The sequence below is a fragment of the Capricornis sumatraensis genome, chromosome 1 (assembly GCF_032405125.1).
Source record: "Capricornis sumatraensis isolate serow.1 chromosome 1, serow.2, whole genome shotgun sequence".
Taxonomy (NCBI): Eukaryota; Metazoa; Chordata; class Mammalia; order Artiodactyla; family Bovidae; genus Capricornis; species Capricornis sumatraensis.
This window is the reverse complement of record NC_091069.1, coordinates 6292703-6310674: the sequence shown is the minus strand read 5'-3', so window position 1 is coordinate 6310674 and position 17972 is coordinate 6292703. Positions and strand designations below refer to the sequence as shown.

General features: G+C 55.6%; 1 protein-coding gene across 1 annotated transcript in view; it reads left to right on the top strand.

Annotated features, from left to right (window-relative positions):
- HMCN2 (hemicentin 2) overlaps nt 1–17972 on the top strand; it is a 174811-nt gene that overhangs the window by 71631 nt on the left and 85208 nt on the right. Inside the window, exons 23-25 of the mRNA XM_068970656.1 lie at nt 9823–9950; nt 12568–12822; nt 13523–13609. Of these exons, the coding sequence (XP_068826757.1) occupies nt 9823–9950; nt 12568–12822; nt 13523–13609 (470 nt within the window). The remainder of the gene's footprint in view (nt 1–9822; nt 9951–12567; nt 12823–13522; nt 13610–17972) is intronic.

The window sequence follows — 17972 nt, the reverse complement described above, 5'->3', positions numbered from 1 at the left end:
CTTGAGATTTATGAGATTCCGGGAGTTCACCTACATGAAGAGGCAAAATATGCCTGGGGGGGGTTGGGGCTGGGGTAAAGGGCCAAGACTCTGGCATTAAATCAGACCTGCGTGCGAATGCTGACTGGTTATGTATTAGTCGTGTGGCCTCAGGTGGCCCCTGGCTCCTCTTGGCCTGCTTCTCCATCCGTAAGGTGGACACGGTTTAAATCCTGCTTTCAAGATACAGTGATGAATGTGCGCTGTTTGGTGCATCGTGAGTGGTGGAAAATCAGCCCCTTTGATATCATTTTCCTGCTGCTGCTGGAAACGAAAGCATTATTTCCAACTTTTAAAAATTATCATCGTCATATCTATTATCCCATTTAATTCTCACCAACTTTTTTCAATAGGAAAGCTTTATTGAGATATAATTCACATGCTTTCCAATTATATGTTTTTTTAGTAAGTTCTGAGTTGTGTAACCATCATCACAATTAATTTTAGAACATTTCCAGCACCCTCCTCCATGAAAATATCCCCACACTGGTTGGCGGCCACTTCTCATCCGTTCCCCACCCCAGCCCAGCCCTTGGCAACCACTCGTCTGCTTTCTGCCTTTGGATTGATCTGCTCTGGACGGTTCACATAAATGTAATCATGAACAATGTGACTTTTTGCGTCTGGCTGCTTTCACTGAGAACCATGTTTTTGCGGTTTCTGCGTGTTGTAGCAGGTATCAGGACTTCATTCTTTTTTATGACTGAATAATATTCTGTCGTGGTGATGGACCACCTTTTGTTGATTTATTCACCAGCTGATGGACACTTGGTCTGTGTACTCTTGCTGGCAATTGTGAATAATAACTTCACTGACGTTTGATTGTATCTTAGCTTCAGTCGTGGGTTCTGTGTTCCTGTGCTTCTTTGGGCCTCCCTGTGGCATCTGACAACTTCCCCGAACAGAATAGAGCCCAGTTGTCTTACCAGACGCACAGCTCCCTTGGTCCCAAGGCCATTCAGCCAGAAAATGCAGATTTGAAAAACCTGTGAGGCAAGGATGGGCTTCCCTGGTAGCTCAGCTGGTAAAGAATCCACCTGCAATGCGGGAGACCTGGGTTTGATCCCTGGGTTGGGCATCCCTGGAGGAGGACATAGCAGCCCACTCCAGTATTCTGGCCTGGAGAATCCCCATGGACAGAAGAGCCTGGTCAGCCATGTGCTTGAAGAGTTGGACACGACTGAGTGACTAAGCACACACACAAGGGGAAATGTCTGGAGGAGGGATAGCTAGGGAGTTTGGGATGGGAGAAGGCAATGGCACCCCACTCCAGTACTCTTGCCTGGAAAAATCCCATGGATGGAGGAGCCTGGTAGGCTGCAGTCCATGGGGTCGCTAAGAGTTGGACACGACTGAGGGACTTCACTTTCACTTTTCACTTTCATGCATTGGAGAAGGAAATGGCAACCCACTCCAGTGTTCTTGCCTGGAGAATCTCAGGGACGGGGGAGCCTGATGGGCTGCCGTCTATGAGGTTGCACAGTTGGACATGACTGAAGCGACTTAGCAGCAGCAGCAGCAGCATGGACCCACTGCTACATTTAAAATGGATAACAAGGACCTATTGTGTAGCACAGGGAATTCTGCTCAATGTTACCAGACAGCCTGGCTGGGAGGGGAGTTTGGAAGAGAATGGATACATGCATACCTATGCCTGAGTCCCTTTGCTGTCCACCTGAAACTATCGCAGCATTGTTAATCGGCTACACCCCAACGTAAAACAAAAAGTGACAACAACAGCAACAGCAACAAACCTGTGGGACGCACACGAAGCAGTGATGGTGTCGGGGGGTGGGTGGCCTTGCTGGCCGCTGCTCTTCCGCACTTCCTCCTCCATCTTTTCCATCTCCCAGGGACACGCTGCCGCTCGCGTCCCACCAAGGCTCAGCTTCAAAGCTGGCATTTTGGTTGCTTCAGAAAGTATTCCGATGAGTCATGGGTGACTATCTGCCTCCAGAACAGGAGAGAACCTGAGATTCTTCCACATAGTTGAGCCCCGCCCCTCTTCTGCCACACCCCTTCTGCCCGGCTGAGCCACGCCCCTCTCTTGCAATTAATTGCCTCTGCCCTCTGTCCTCTGTCCTCTGTCCTCTGCTGAGAGAGGGCAGGGGGAGGCCTGAACTGCTAGGGTTGCGCAGGGCCTCTCTTTCCTGATTCTGTGCCGACCCTGGCCAAGGCGCTGTGGTCTGGGTCGCCAGCAGACCTGCAGCGCTGGTGCTCCATGGAGACGCTGGTGCTCCGTGGAGACTCTGGTGCAATCAGGGTTGAATTCCACAGTGTGGCTGAGCCTGTGAGGCCTCCTCTTCTGGGCGAGAGGTTGCCCTCTTCTGCTGGCCATCCTGGAGGTGGGTGGGGTGGGCAGGGTCATGCGCAGGGCACTGAGGGAGGAAACAGAAGCCGTGGCAGGTGGGGAACTAGAATCCTGACTTTTTCCTCTCCTGGGCAGGGCCCTAACACACACACACATAGACGTGCACAGACACCTACAGACATGAAGACACAAGGACAGGCACAGAGACACAGACACGTGGCCAGGCACGCTGACATAGACACCGTCAGTGCAGTGCAGCCGCGCAGTCATGTCCGACTCTCTGCGACCCCATGAACCGCAGCACGCCAGGCCTCCGTGTCCATCACCAACTCCCGGAGTTTACTTACACTCATGTTCATCAAGTTGGTGATGCCATCCAGCCATCTCATTCTCTGTCGTCCCCTTCTCCTCCTGCCTTCAATTTTGCTCAGCATCAGGGTCTTTTCAAATGAGTCAGTTCTTTGCATCAGGGGGCCGAAGTATTGGAGTTTCAACTTCAACATCAGCCCTTCCAATGAATACTCAGGACTGATTTCCTTTAGGATGGACTGGTTGGCTCTTGCTGTCCAAGGGACTTTCAAGAGTCTTCTCCAACATCACAGTTCAAAAGCATCAATTCTTCGGCTCCCAGCTGTCTTTATGGTCCAACTCTCACATCCATATGTGACTACTGGAAAAACCATAGCTCTGACAAGACAGACCTTTGTCGGCAAAGTTATGTCTCTGCTTTTCAATATGCTGTCTAGGTTTGTCATAGCTTTTCTTCCAAGGAGCAAGCATCTTTTAATTTCATGGCTGCAATCACCATCTGCATTGATTTTGGAGCCCCCATAAATAAAGTCAGCCACTGTTTCCACTGTTTCCCCATCTATCTGCCATGAAGTGATGGGACCAGATGCCATGATCTTCGTTTTCTGAATGCTGAGTTTTAAGCCAGCTTTTTCACTCTCCTCTTTCACTTTCCTCAAGAGGCTCTTCTTGATGAAAAAAGGTTCTTCAAAAAGGTTCCTCTTTGCTTTCTGCTCTAGGGGTGGTGTCATCTGCATATCTGAGGTTATTGATATTTCTCCCGGCAATCTTGATTCCAGCTGTGACATAGACGCAAACACTTATGGACAGGCACACAGACACACCAGAGAGGCAGGCGTGAGAACACGTGGGCACACACACATCGGGCTTCTGGGCCAAGGTCAGGCAGGCTACTGCTTTCTCTGGAGATTCTAGAGAATATTCTGAACTCAAGGAGACTTGACCTCCTGAGTCAGAAAGTCCTAATGGTAAGAAAACATAGTAGGAACCTGAATACCCCTGAAACTCTAAACCACCCACCTGTGTCCATGACCCCTTCTAACATATTCTTACAGATGCTTTTAGAGAATTAAACTGAGTGCATCTTCTATCCTGCCCTCATTGATTTTTCCACACTTTCCCATATTTACCCATTTCCTAGATTCATCCTGACCCATGTCATTGCTTTTCATTTAAAGGGCAAAATAACATTCCGGGCATTCAGCTCCCACGGTTGCTAAGCTCTTCCTCTGTTTGAGGCAGATGCGCTGTTGCCAGTTTTTGGTGATAATAAATGGGGCTGTTGGAACATCTTTGCACAAATGCTTCTCTTTATCTCCTGGATCATTTCCTTGGGGTAGAGCCCCAAAAACCAAGGGTTGAGTCCAAGGCTGGGAATGGTTACCGGGTGCCTCTTACCCTGTGGAACTGCTGTTTGGGAAAAAAAACACTGGAGTTGTGAAGTCAAAATTGAAGTCTACAAGATTTATTGAGCATCTTTGTGCCCAGGACTGTCTAGGACAGAGAAGACGGGTCCAGGCTGTGTGTGACGTCAGGTGGCAAAAGACTTTGAGTACCCTTCCCAGCCATACCCCCAGCTCCCTGAGTGAACGTGAACAAGACCCTTCCCTCTCTCTGGGCCTCAGTGTTCCCATCTGAGAAATGAAAGAGTTGAACAGGCAATAGTGGCCGGAGAGTGCCTAGTGGCTCTGGTCCCTTGACTCAGCCCAGGGATGCTGGGGTGAAGTGGTGTTGCTAGGCAACAATGTTTGTTTGTGGTTCTGATGTGTAGCTGGGACAGCTGCAAGTGCTCCTGGCTCCGGCTCTGGCTCCCGGGGGCAGCCGGCCAGGATCCACACCGGGCCAAGCCAGCCTTGTGGGGGAGGGGGGGCGGGGAGGGAACAGTGAAAGAATGGAGCGTCCAGGGATGCTACAGGGCGGTGGGACACTCACTCCCCCTCCTGGCTCAGAGGAGGGGAGGGGGCTCAGAGAAAAGCTGCTCCCCCTTGCAAGCCAATGGCATGGCAGGCACTGCCCAGGGGCTCCCCATGGGGGTCTTTACCTTACTGGATCTTCCTAACTTATGCTGATTCCTAGCCTGGTGTCTGGGTGGCCATGCACAGCACGACTTCATCCATCTGGGTCTCAGTTTTCTCCTCTGTGAAAGGGGTGATGACAGGATCAACCCTGCCTTGGGGTGATCTGCCTGCCTTGCAGGTTTGGATTTGGGGCGTTTCAAGTGTACATGGAAGTGCTTAGCTCCACAGTGGTGCATAGGAAGCATCTGAGTATTGACAGCCATCACCTCTTAGCTATCTCCAGGTTTATGTTTCACGGGCTTGGGGGATGTGCATTTAACCCTGTGCTCCCTTATTTTGCTTGGTCATTCAGTTGGTGTCAGGCCCCTCTTCCTGAATTGCTCCAGCTTGGGGTTTCCGTTTGAAACTTCCTTACAAGGGTCTATGATATGCCTGAAGGTCAGAGTGGTCGCTGTGCATGGGTGAAGGTGCTCTTCAGGCTGAGTGGTGCTGGCGGGGAGGGGGGCAATCCTTGCCCCAAGCTCAGACCCTGCCCTGGCCCAGCAGATGCGTGGCCAGCATGTAGTGACATGCGGTGGGGATCTGTTGAGCACTGCCCAGCTCTGCTGTGCGCTGCGGGTGAGGATCAGCCTCTGGCCAGCTCGGTTCTGCGCGGGCGCTGATCATTCATTTCACAACTTCCTCCTGGAAGGCTCTGATCACCGAGGAGGTTGGATGGACAGCTTAGAAACGAGGGCAGCAGGACAAGCATGGGACCCAGCAAGAGGGACTGGGCCAACCACCTAGACTCCCAGCAACCTGAGGACAGGGGGCATTCACTCCGCCCCAGCGGCAGCCGGCCTGCCTTGAACCCAGTGGCTCTTTGTCAGATGAGTGGATCAGTGAATGAACAAGCAATTGGCAGAACTTGGTTCCACAGAATTCAGAGCAGGGAAAGTGTAACTAACCTGCCTGGTCTCATCAGGGAAGGCTTCCCAGAGGAGCTGCTGCGCTGCCTTGAAGGGGACCTGGGGGGCAGGAGAGCAGTGAGATCGGATGGGGTGTGGGAAACACTGTGAGCGAAGGTGGGAAGGTGTGTGTGTATGGACAGGGACAGTTGGGATTTGCCATCAAATATTTATTGAGCACCTGTTATGGGCCAGTGCCCATGCTAAGGGCCGAGGACATGGCAGGAACCTGGGCACACCTGGCCCCTCCCCCCACAGAGCCATCAGAGAGTGACAGGTGGCTGCAGGTGCGGTAAGTGCCGTCGTGGTCCCAGGAGCCTCTGTGTGAGAGCAAGGGTCCACCTCAGGCAGCAGAGGCAGCTGCATGGAGAGGAGACCCCTACCTGAGTTGCAGCAAAGGTGTGGCCTGGGATTGGCACTATCTACCCAATGCCCTCTGGTCTCTCCGGGCAGGTATGTTCCCCTTGGAGCTCTCAGGGCCAGGGGGGACCCGGCAGGGTAGGTGGATCTCCCTACCACCGTCCCCCACCATCTGCGTGGCTGTGTGAACCTCACAGCCAGCAGTGAAGGCTCGCGCCCAGTGCATGTCATAAACAGGAAATTCCCCTCGAACCTCTCCGTGTTTTCATCTGGGCGCCACTTGGAGCCATCTGGCTGCTCTCACTGCATGGGAGTCTGTTGCTAATTACACCACATGCACCCGGCACACGGCAGCCCTCTCCTCGCTTCCTCTCACCTTGCCCCTCCCCGTGCCCATCCCTGTGCCCAGAGCTTGTAGCCCCCAAACCTCGGGGAGCCTTGGGAACGTGGAGAGAGCATGCGAGGGGCATGGGGTTTGGGTGGTTCAGAAGGGCTACCCTGGAACCCCCAGACCTCCAGGTCCTCTCTGATCCCAGGCCCCACATCATTGTCCTAAGTCTGGTCTGAGTGGGGTCTGCTCTGTGCCAGGTCTGGGCTAGGTTCTGGGGATACAAAGGCAAATAAGGTGGACGGAAATATGTCCTCTTAAGGGCCCACGGGTGACGGATGGTCACAGGCCAGTGTGGTGAAAGCTGCGATGGAGGGGTCTCTAGAGGTCTCAGCTTGACCATCTATAAGATGGAATCTCCTTTCTCTCTGTCCCCTTCTCTGTGATATAGCGAGCAGCCTTCCCTTTCTAGGAAATGACCTGGGGCTCATCATGAGAAAGACAAGAGGCCTCTTTTATTGTTGAGAATTGTTTCCACTTTTGGAAGTTTCTTTCATTATTGTTTTTTTTTTTTTCCCCCAGAAGCTTCCACTTCCTATCCTTTTAAGGGCTTGAGGAGGGAAGGAGCAAGAGGTCCTTTAGCCTCTAAAGTTCTAAAGGACTAGAAGGCAACCTCTGAGATAAAAGGAGTCCAGAGCTGCCTTTTCAAATATGAAGAAGTTGGGGTCAGAGATGTTGTTTGCCCTGTCTGAGGTTGCACACTCTAGAGCAGAATGGGACCTTGGACCCAAAACTCTGGTGCTCAGCCTAGACATCTTTCCACTGACCCAGGGGGTCCCCCGCTTGGCTAGTCGAGGTTCGCAGCAAAGTCCCCGAGGGAGCCATGTCACCGCCCCAAGTGTGATTAAGTGTGTATGTTTCAGCCTCACGCTGATTTGGCTCGTGTTGTTGGATGTTGACACTATTTAACCTAAAAAAATAAAACACGACCGCGGTGGATGAGAAGAGCCAAGCCAGGGCGGTGGAGCCGCACAGGGGAGAGGTTTACTTGTCACGGGGACAAACAGACATCTGTGTGGTGTTTTTGCTCCTTTTCCTTCCACTTTGGAAGACTAAGGGACCTACTGATTGGGGGCTGGGAGCGAGCACATGGACACTGGGGGTGAGTTTTTTACTAGCAGCGGGGTTGTGTATGGAGCACTTACTACGTCCCAGGGACCACGGACTTTGTGTGTGTCATGTCACTTCATATGCGCCGTATCCTGTGATCCCAGGTGAGGACACAGACTTGGAGAGAGGGATTCCTCAGCCCAAAGGCCGTGGGTGGGGGCGATAGCACTTGCTGTCAAAGCCCAGCTCCCGCCTGCTCCTCCGGGTCACTTTTGGGGGGCAGGGGCACTTCCTTGTGTCCCGGGGCATTGCTCCCAAGGGGTGGACCCCAGAGGGTCTTGGTACAACCCTGATTCCAGCCTCCACCCCCCAAATCTGGCTGGGGCCTGGGAATGTGTATGTTTCACATGCGGCTGGAAAATTCTGATAAGAAGCCCTGCCCTGCAGCAGGGAGTGACGGCCTCTGTGAGAGCTGATGGTGTGTGAGCCTAGGTATGGCCCAGGAGGCCAGCTCCTATGCGTGGGGGACACACAGCAGTGTGCAGAGGGCTCTGGTGGCGAAAGAAAGAACAAAGGAAGGAGAGCAGGGTTGGAAGAAAGAAAAAAAATCTAGATGTTTAAATGCACACCGAAGGGAGAACTAATTAATCAAGTGTGGTAAACTCACACAATGGACGAAAAGTGAACGAATTGGACCCACGTACACATACGCTTTGCCATTTGTATGAGTTTTAAACAGTGCAAAATTATGTTGCGTGTTGTAATGGATGTACTGTCGTCACCATGGTAACCTTCGTTGCGTGTGTCCCTCTTCTTGGGTCTGGAAGATCCCCTGGAGAAGGGAATGACTACCCACTCCAGTGTTCTTGCTGGGAAATCCCAAGAACAAAGGAGCCTGGCAGGCTGCTGTCCATGGGGTCGCAAAGAGTGGGACAGGACTGGGCGACTAAGCACGCATTCACACTGTTCCAGGCGCCGTGCTGTGAATTAGGTCTTTCATCCTCTGGACAACCCCATGAGGAAGAAGCACTTATTTCCCCCTGCCCTGCAAAGGAGACAGCAAAGCACAGAAAGGTTGAGTGACTTAACAAACATCACACAGCAGGCACGTGGCAGAACAGGGTCAGAGCCTGTGGCCCCAGCCCGGTGCCTGGGCTCTAGAGACCACCAGCTCGTGTATCACTCACAGCTGTCCTCAGAGAACTTGCCCCAAGTGCCTGCTGGACGCTCAGGGCAAACTAGAGGAGGGGGTTACTAGGCAGGGGGATTACAACCCCACTTTACAGATGGGGAGACGCAGGACCCGCAGGGCAAAGCTAGTAGCCCGAGATTGCACAGAGAGTGAGTTGCCAGCAATATCGGCCTGGTGGATAAGTGTATGCCCAGTACTTCGCTTGCAGCTGTTTAGTAAATGGGGGACCACTGTCATCCCTGTTTTGCATAGGAGGAATCTAAGATTTAGCTGAGAGGGGAGTGGGGACCGGGATTGGAGCCCAGCTGGACCCTGATGAGCACAGGCGGGGGAGGGATTGGCCCTTGGGGGTCTCCCACCCCTACGCTGGCTGCTAGCGCTCGGGGCTGGCCAGGGCCAGGGGCCGCAGCTGCCCTCCCAGTTCTATGGGGGCAGGGGCTACACGGAGCCAGCACATATGGGCCAGTGATATCATGTCTGCGGGGGTCCCCTGGGGTCCAGTCCAGCTGCAGGAGCCTGGCTGAGGGTCCCAGATTTCTGTGGGATGGGGGCCGGGTGACTTCAGCAGGTGGGCTGGAGTGGGGAGGGCAGTGATGGGGGAGCCTCACAGCTTCCTCCCGAGAGCCCAGCGCCAGATAGCTGGACACCAAAAAGCACAGGCTTCGGAGTCTGGGTGAACCTGACCCGTAGATGCAGAGGGCCTCTGGCCTGCAGCTTCTCCCTGGAAGCCGGGGGTCCTCCAAGTGAGGCCTCCTCCCCGCGTCTCAGGGCAGAGTTGAGGGATAGGTGTGTGCATTAGAAGAGGGGGAGTGACTGGCGACCAGGTGCCAGGCCTTGGACTGAGCCCACGTGGAATCTGTTCACCAGCCCCAGTCATAGCATTCCTTAATGTACCCATTTTACAGATGAGAAAACAGAGGCTCCAAGAGGACTTGCTTTACCCAGCTCAAAATTGGAGTTCAAAGTCAAACCCAGCCAGCGGACTCCTAGCCTAATGCTCTTTGTCTCTTATACCAGTTGGAGTGGACCTGGCCTTGGCCTGGTGGTTTGGGGAACTGGAAGCAGGGCAAGGGAGTGGTGAAGGGTGGGTGGCGGATACTGCCTCAGTCCTGGCTGGCTTCCTGGAGGAGGCAACTGGTTGGGTCATGAGACCTTTCCAGCAGATGTGGGGCTGGCTGGGGTCTCACCAGTGTGCATCATTTCCTCAGGCATCACCTCCTCCTGCCGGGCTCCCTGCGTCTGGCTCAGGCCCGGGTCAGTGACAGCGGCCTCTACGAATGCACAGCCAGTAACCCTGCCGGGTCCGCTTCTCAGTACTACATCCTCAGGGTGCAAGGTAGGGCCCGGGCTGGCAGCCTCCGTCTCACCACGTGGCCCCCTGCCCCCATCTCTCCCGGGCCTTTTGGTGTCTCTCCCCATCCCCCACCAGGCTCCGTCACCTTTTCATGGCCCCCAGTGTGTGCCCCATCTACCTTATTTCCTGTCTTTTCAAGTCTTGTCTCTCCTTCTCCCCACCCCTATTCCTCCCGTCTCCTGTACCCCTTGGTTGAGCTCGGACAAGGCTGTTCAGAGCTCCCTCCTGAGAACCGAGGGTGGGACCCCAAGGCGGCAGGGACTTAGGGGCTGGGAGGGCGACCCACAGAGGGGATTCTGGGTCCCAGCCCAGGTGGGGGCCCAGGAGTGGCCGTTCACCTGCGGGGTCCAGGTCCCATTCACAGGAGCCACCCAGTGGAGTCACTCCACCAAAGAGGCGGGGAGCCTGTCCCCTCCAAGAGTCCCAGTGAGCCATCTGAGACCCGGGTCCACCAACCACAGCCCTCAGCCGCTCCTCGCCTACACGCCGTTCTCATTTGGCCCACAAGTGAAGAATGATGTCTGCGTTTTCTAATGACTGGGGGAGAAAAAGCAAATAATGTGACATATGAAAATTATATGAAACTCAGTTCTTCAGTGTCCATTAATACAAGCTTCATTGGAATGCCTCCACGCACGTTCGGTTACGTAGTGTCTGTGGCTCTCTTCACGCTGAAATGGCAAAGTTAGTAGCTGAGACAGAGACCATCTGGCCTGCAGAGCCTAAGATATTTACTCTCTGGCCCTTCCCAGAAACAGCCAAACCCTGCTCTAGGCTTAAGTCCCCATTTTACAGGTGGACAGACTGAGGTTCAGAGAGGGAGGGGCTCAAAGCTTTGCTGTGTGTTTACATGAGCGTATGAGAGAGAAGGTGGTTCGGATGTTAAAGAACCCGCCTGCAGTGCGGGAGACCTGGGTTCAATCCCTGGTTTGGGAAGATCCTCTGGAGGATGGCGTGGCAACCCACACCAGTATTCTTGCCTGGAGAATCCCAGGGACAGAGGAGCCTGGAGGGCTACAGTCCATGGGGTCGCACAGAGTCAGACACGACTGAGCGACTAAGCACAGCACAGCCCCGGAGAGAGACAGGGAAGCAGGGGCAGGAGGATGCACGGAGCCGGGTTTGAATGCTGACTCTGCCACCGACTGGCTCTGTGACCTTAGGCCAGCTGCTTGGCCTCTCTGAGCCTTGGATTCCTATCTGTAAGAAAGTGAAGTCGCTCAGTCACGTCCGACGCTTTGCGACCCCGTGGACTGTAGCCCACCAGGCTCCTCTGTCCATGGGATTTTCCAGGCAAGAATATTGGAGTGGGTTGCCATTTCCTTCTCCAGGGCATCTTGGCAACCCAGGGATTGAACCTGGGTCTCCTGCATTGTAGGCAGACGCTTTACGATCTGAGCCATCGGGGAAGTCCATTCCTGTCTATAAAGTAGAGGCAATAACGCCTATCCCACAGTAAGGGTACTGATGACTTCAGGTGCTTAGCACAGTGGAAACTGTTAGTGTTTTCAGGGGGGTAGTAGGCACCCTGTCCACCCTCCTGCTCCTGGAAAACGAGGCTCTGGGCTGGCGGTAGGGGAGCCAATCTCTGCCCAGGGGCCAGCTCCCATGGATGGTCTTATCTTCGGGATCCTCCTCTGAAGCTGGGAAGGGAGTGGGTGTCCTCAACTTCCCCTGAGGGCCCAGGACACTTTTCCAAGTCTCTGAGAATTCTCCTGGGCTCACCCAGACTGGCTGCATGGAAACCACTTGGTTTCCAGCTCATCCAGACCCAGGCTTGGGGCTGGTCCAGCTCCTGTTAGCCAGTATGGAGTGGATGAGTCTGGTCAAGTCACATAACCTTTCTGACCCTCAGTTTCTTCATCTGCAAAATGGGCATGGCATCACCCACCCGTGGGAGGGACCAAGTGGGATGGAGGATGGGAAAGCGACTTGAAAACAGAAAATGTGGAAGAAATGAAACCCATCATCTCCCTCGCCCCCACCCCACCCCAGGGAAAGGAAAAGAGGGAGCTGGGAACCCTGAGAGTGGGTCTAAGCCGCTGCGTGTTAAGCACCACTGTGGACCAGGCTCCACGCTGGCCGCTCTGATGCTGTCCTGTTGCACCCGGGGCAGCTTTGTGAGAAGCCGAGGCCCTGGCCAATGCAGGGTCCTGTGACCTCGAGGGGCAGGGCTAGGATCTGAAGCCTCCTGCTCATGCCTGCTGCCCCCCGGGCCTCGGTGTCCCCATCCCACACCGAGCTGGTGATTCTCACATGGTGCTGGGGGCAAGCCCGGGGGTGGGGGTGGGTGCTGGGCGGGGTGGGGAAGTAAGCCAAGCAAGGAGGAGCCATTCTTGGATGAGAGACGGTTGCTCAGGGGAAAGGGTGATGGCACTCACGCATGGGAGGGGAAGGGGTCCACACAAGGCGTCCTAATATCGTTTCCTGAAAACCGAGGCACGATCGGCCTCAGATCACCCCTGCCCTCTTGTGGGTTGGTGATGCCCAGGGATGTGGAGAGCCCTGAGCAGGCTGGGCCTGCTCTGTGGGTCTGGGCTCTGCGTCCCCCCCACACCCTGAGCCCCTGCCCTGACCCCCCTCCCTGTGGCCCTGTCAGTGCCCCCCCAGGTGCAGCCAGGCCCGCGGGTCCTGAAGGTGCTAGTGGGAGAAGCCGTGGACCTGAACTGTGTGGCCGAGGGCAGCCCGGAGCCCCGGGTGACCTGGTCCAAGGATGGGGTGGCCCTGCGCGGTGAGGGACCCGAGGGCTCCGTCCACTTCGCGGCCATCCAAACCTCCCACGCCGGGACATACCGCTGCGAGGCATCCAGCAGCGCCGGGGTAGACGCCTGGGAACTGGATCTCAGGGTGCTGGGTGAGTGGCCCCCGACCCCCAGAGCTCCCTGGTCCCCCCACCTTCTGCAGCCGCCTGCAGCTGTCTGGGCTTCTGAGCTGTTGGACTGCTTCTTTCCCCCAGACCTGAGGCTGCATCAGGCAGCTCTCACCAGCCCCGGGTTGCGGGGGCGGGGTTCCTTCCTCAGGGTGGGCTGCAGGCGCCCTGGGGTTGCTGATTGAAGAGCAGACGCCTGGGCCTGGGGCCAGCTTCTCCCACTTTCCAGCTGGACAACCATCGGCCAGTCATTTTCATTCTCTGACCCCATAAAATGTGTCTAATAATATGTGAGGGGTCAGTGCGAGAATGCGTGTGAAGTGTCTGGTGAATAGAAAGTTCTGGATCCCTGGGGCTAGCCTGTTTGCTCTGATGAATCTGAAACACACACATAAAGCTGCTGCTGGAGGGGCCGGATGCCCGAGCTCAGCCCCTGAGCCCGGGGTGGTCATGTGTGGCCCTAGAGGCTGTTCCATGGACCACCCTGGGGCGGGGGGGGGGGGTGGTGAGCTGACGCCTCTGGCCCAGAGGCTGAGGGCTGGGGTGCAGAGCTTGTGCCCCTTATTCCAGCTGAGGCTCTGAAGGGAATGCTCCCGCCACCCAAGCCCTGGGCTCCTGGGGGGGGGGGGGTGGCACCAGGCTTTGGGTTTTGGGGTGTGAGTGTGGCCACATCACCTCCCACCAGAGCCACCACACTGGGGGGCCGATGAGACAAGCGGCCTACTGGAGAGGATAGCAGGAGAGAATGCCAGCCTGCCGTGTCCTGCCAGAGGTGAGGCTGGGCCCTGGGCGGGCCGGGCGGGGGAGAAAACCCACCCACATTCCAGAGCCTTGGGTCGCTCACTGTGGGCAGTGCCCATGGGTATGGAGAGTTGTGGGGTCCCCAGTTCTGCCTGCCATGCCAGGCACTTCATCCCATCCACAACCCTATAGGATGGGTATTAGCATTAGCTCTTTGTCATTAGGGGCAATTTAGGCTCAGAGCGGGTAAGCAGCTTGCCTGAGGTCACACACCTGGAAGATGACCTAATATGCTTCAACCGCTAGCTCCGTACCTGTTAGGCCCTGAGTCCCTCTGTGCCCAGGGGGTGTAACACTGGGGCTGAGGAAGGCCCCGGGGTCCTGGGTTCAGGGCTTGTGGCTCCGGCCTCTCCCCCAGCCCCAGACTTTCTCACAGAGCATGGATCCACAGGGTTCTGGGCAGACCGTCCCTTGAGGGGCCTCTTCTGGCAACAGTACCGTGTGGGGTCAAGATCGCCACCCCTGGTCAACTGCCCAGTGCTGGGCAGGTCACATGTCCTTTCTGAGCCTCAGTTTTCTCAGCTGTCCAGTGGGGACACACCTGCCCTCCACAGAGGGCTGCCGTGGACTGCAGGAGTGCTAGGTCCCAGCACCGTGCCTGGCACACAGTAGGGGCTTGGGGAAACGTGTTGAATGCGTGGAGCGGTTCCACCGTCCGTGAAGCCTCCCAGTGGCACCCAGTGGGTGCCAGCCCAAGTTGCTTCTTCTGGCTTTGGACCAAGATGGCCTGAATGCCTCCCCTGTACGTGGACAGTGTTCTCTTGGAGAGGAGGCGTCTGGGTGTTCCGGGGGCAAGTGTCAGCTTACGGGAAGACTGGCAGGAGCGAGGCAAGCGGATTCCAGTTGGCACTGCACTTCCTTGTTGCTCGGGGCCTGGAGAAGTCCTTGGAAAGGGACGAGGGGTGGGCAGGTAGGAGACAGGCGGGAGCCATGGGCTTCCACGGTAGCTCAGCTGGTGGAGAATCCACCTGCAGTGCTGGAGAGGCAGGAGACAGAGGCTCGATCCCTGGGCCAGGAGCATCCCCTGCAGGAGGGCATGGCAACCCACTCCAGTATTCTTGCTTGGAGAATCCCATGGACAGAGGAGCCTGGCGGGCTATAGTCCATGGGGTGGCAAAGAGGCACTCACCACTGAGCGACTAAACACTGGAGCCCTGGGCGCCGACCACCTGAAGGGACCATCGTCTCGCTCTTGACCAGGCCGCCACCTTGTGTTAGTATCTGGCAACAGCAAGGAATGAACTGAACTCGCGCACAGTTAGTTCAGTTCAGTTCAGTTGCTCGGTTGGGTCTGACTCTCTGTGACCCCACGGACTGCAGCACGCCAGGCCTCCCTGTCCATCACAAACTCCCGGAGTTCACTCAAGCTCGTGTCCATTGAGTCGGTGATGCCATCCAACCATCTCCACTTCTGTTGTCCCCTTCTCCTCTCACCTTCAATCTTTTCCAGCATCAGGGTCTTTTCAAATGAGTCGATTCTTTGCATTAAGTGGCCAAAGAATTGGAATTTCAGCTTCAGCATCAGTTCTTCCAATGAATATTCAGGCTTGGTTTCCTTTAGGATGGACTGGTTGGATCTCCTTGCAGTCCAAGGGACTCTCAAGAGTCTTCTCCAACACCACAGTTCAGAAGCATCAATTCTTCAGCACTCAGCTTCCTTTATAGTCCAACTCTCACATCCATACATGACCACTGGAAAAACCATAGCTTTGACTAGACGGACCTTTGTTGGCAAAGTAATGTCTCTGCTTTTTAATGTGCTGTCTAGGTTTGTCATAACTTTTCTTCCAAGGAGCAAGCATCTTTTAATTTCATGGCTGCAATCACCATCTGCAGTGATTTTGGAGCCTAAAAAAAATAAATAAAAAAATTTTCGGTCGCTCTTGTACAGGGAGTCCTGATATAGACGCATGCAGGAAATGTAGGTTCAATCCCTGGGTCGGAAAGATCCCCTGCAGAAGGAAATGGTAACCCACTCCTGTATTCTTGCTGGAAAATCCCATGGACAGAGGTGTCTGGCAGGCTACAGTCCTTGGGGTTGCAAAGAGTCAAATACGACTTAGCAACTAAACAACAATAATGGGCCGTGGGACGTGGGACCACCAACCACCGCCTCTTGCCCTGATGCTTCACGGCCACCCACGACACCAGCATCATCTCTGGTCAGCCAGGGCGTCCTCTGGGCCTAACTTCAGCCAGGTCGGCATCATCCAAGTCCTCTTCGTTAAAACTGCCTGCTCCTCCATCCCCGACTGCCCAGCTGCCCTTGGCCTTCTCCCTTTCAAGCATGTGACTGTCTGTTGGGCACTAGCGTTCATCTGCCGTGCGACCTTGGGCTCTGATGTCGAAAGGAGAAAGCCCTAAGCACCTGGCTGTGTCCCCTGGGAGCTCTGGTCCCCTGCAGTGAGTGGCACCATCTGCCTCCTCCTTGTGGGGTGCTGCAGAGGCCAAAAGCCTGGTCACCAGCCTGCTGGTGATTTGAGACAATCACTGGTCCTCTCTCGACCCCCTTAAAATGGGAGTGGGGATGAGATGAGTGATTTTCAGCAACAGCCCCAAGTCCCTGGAGTCTTCATTCAGAGCAGTGGTGGAGTTCAGTGCTCAGAGCTTGTTTAGGGGTTAGACATTTGCATTAAAAAAAAAAAGTTCCAGTGTTCAAAACGCAATCCCCCGCCAGGCCAGCAGCTCCGAGGTCCTGGTCTCTGGGTAAGGGGAGGAGGATGGGCTGGGGTCTTCTGGAGAAGATGAGACACTGGGAGGGGCATGTGTGTGTTTGTGGGGGTGTACTTGTGTGTTGTGTGTTCACACACGTGTCCCTACCCTGGGGAGCGGGACCCTGGCAGTGGGTCACCTGGACGAGCATTCTAGGCAGGCACAGAGGAAACAGCAGAGGAGCCTGTGAGAAAACAAGTAGCCCAAAGATCACAAAGCGTGGGTGGCCGTGGTCCCTCCGTTTCCGAGACGGCCAGCGGGCAGAGTCCCCAGCACTTGTCGGTGCTGTTCAGGCAGGGCCTCCTGAAACCCTGGATGCCTTGAATGTGCTGCATTTTTTTTAATCATTAATTTTTGGCTGCACTGTGTCTTTGTTGCTAGGCCGGCTTTCTCTCGTTGCAGCGAGTAGGGGCTACCCTCCAGTCCCAGCGCGGGCGCTTCTCATTGCAGCGGCTTCTCTTGTTTCGGAGCACGGGCTCTTGACACGTGGGCTCAGTAGTTGCGGTGCACGGGCCTTTGCTGTTCCGTGGCGTGTGCGATCTTCCCGGAGCGGGGGTCGAACCCGTGTCTCCTGCATTGGCAGGTGGATTCTTAACCACTGGATCACCAGGGGAACCTGGACGTGCCACCTCTTGATGTCACCCCTCCCCGTTCCCCCGAAGTGAGGTGGCCCACTCCCCCTTGCAACAGCAAGGATAAGAGAGCAAGTGCGGCAGGCAGAGCCCCGAGCTGCCGGGGGGAATAGGCAAAGGAAGTGGCGGCGGTTCATGGTGACGGTGTTTGGCGGTGACTGTGGTCCCGACGGGGGTGATGGAGGTGCTGCAAGCTGCCCTCTTCCTGGGCGCGGGTGGAGGCAGGAAGGGAGGTGAGGGCCCAGCGGGCAGGGCTGTGAGTAGGGTTGCTTTTTGTCCTGAAGTCACTTGGCGCCTCTGCAGAGCTAGGGCCACGAGACCCGAGCCCGGCTGTGACCATTGGGCACCTTGCCTCCTGGGTATGTGTGTTGCTTGGAAGACTGAGTCATGCCTTCAACACTGATCTGAGGACCTACTGTGTGCCCCTGCTGTTTATATCCCATACCCACTGTGCGCCAGGCCTTGTGGGCCAACAGTCTGGTGGCAGAGCCAGACTCTGGACAGTGCAACGTGGGGGATGATGGAGAAGGGCGTTCTGGGGGATCGGGACTCTCATGGGGCGGGGGGGTGTGGCCAGCAGTGCCCACCTCGTGCCTCAGAGAGGAAGATCGGGCCAGGCCGAGCCGGGGCCGCCACCGTTTATGTGATGATCCAATGGGACGAGGCCAGGGCTGAGCATGGAGGGCTAGTTTCTTTCCTGTAGCACCTACTGGGTGCCAGGGGCTGGGGTTGCCGCTGGGCACAAAGCAGAGACCCTGGACTTTGTGCGGGGAGACAGACAATAGACCAAAAAATCCATATATAGCAGGAAAAGAAAGCGCATCTTATATATACTAGAAAGCTGTAGGTGGCGGGCAAAGGAAGACACTGGGTAGGGGTGGGCGGTGGGAGTGCCTATGAGGGTGCAGTTCCAGGCGGGTTGGGTCCTCTGAAAAGGGAACTGGCTTCTGGGGGCACTGGGAGGCCGGGTGGACGTGCAGCCCTGGGTCG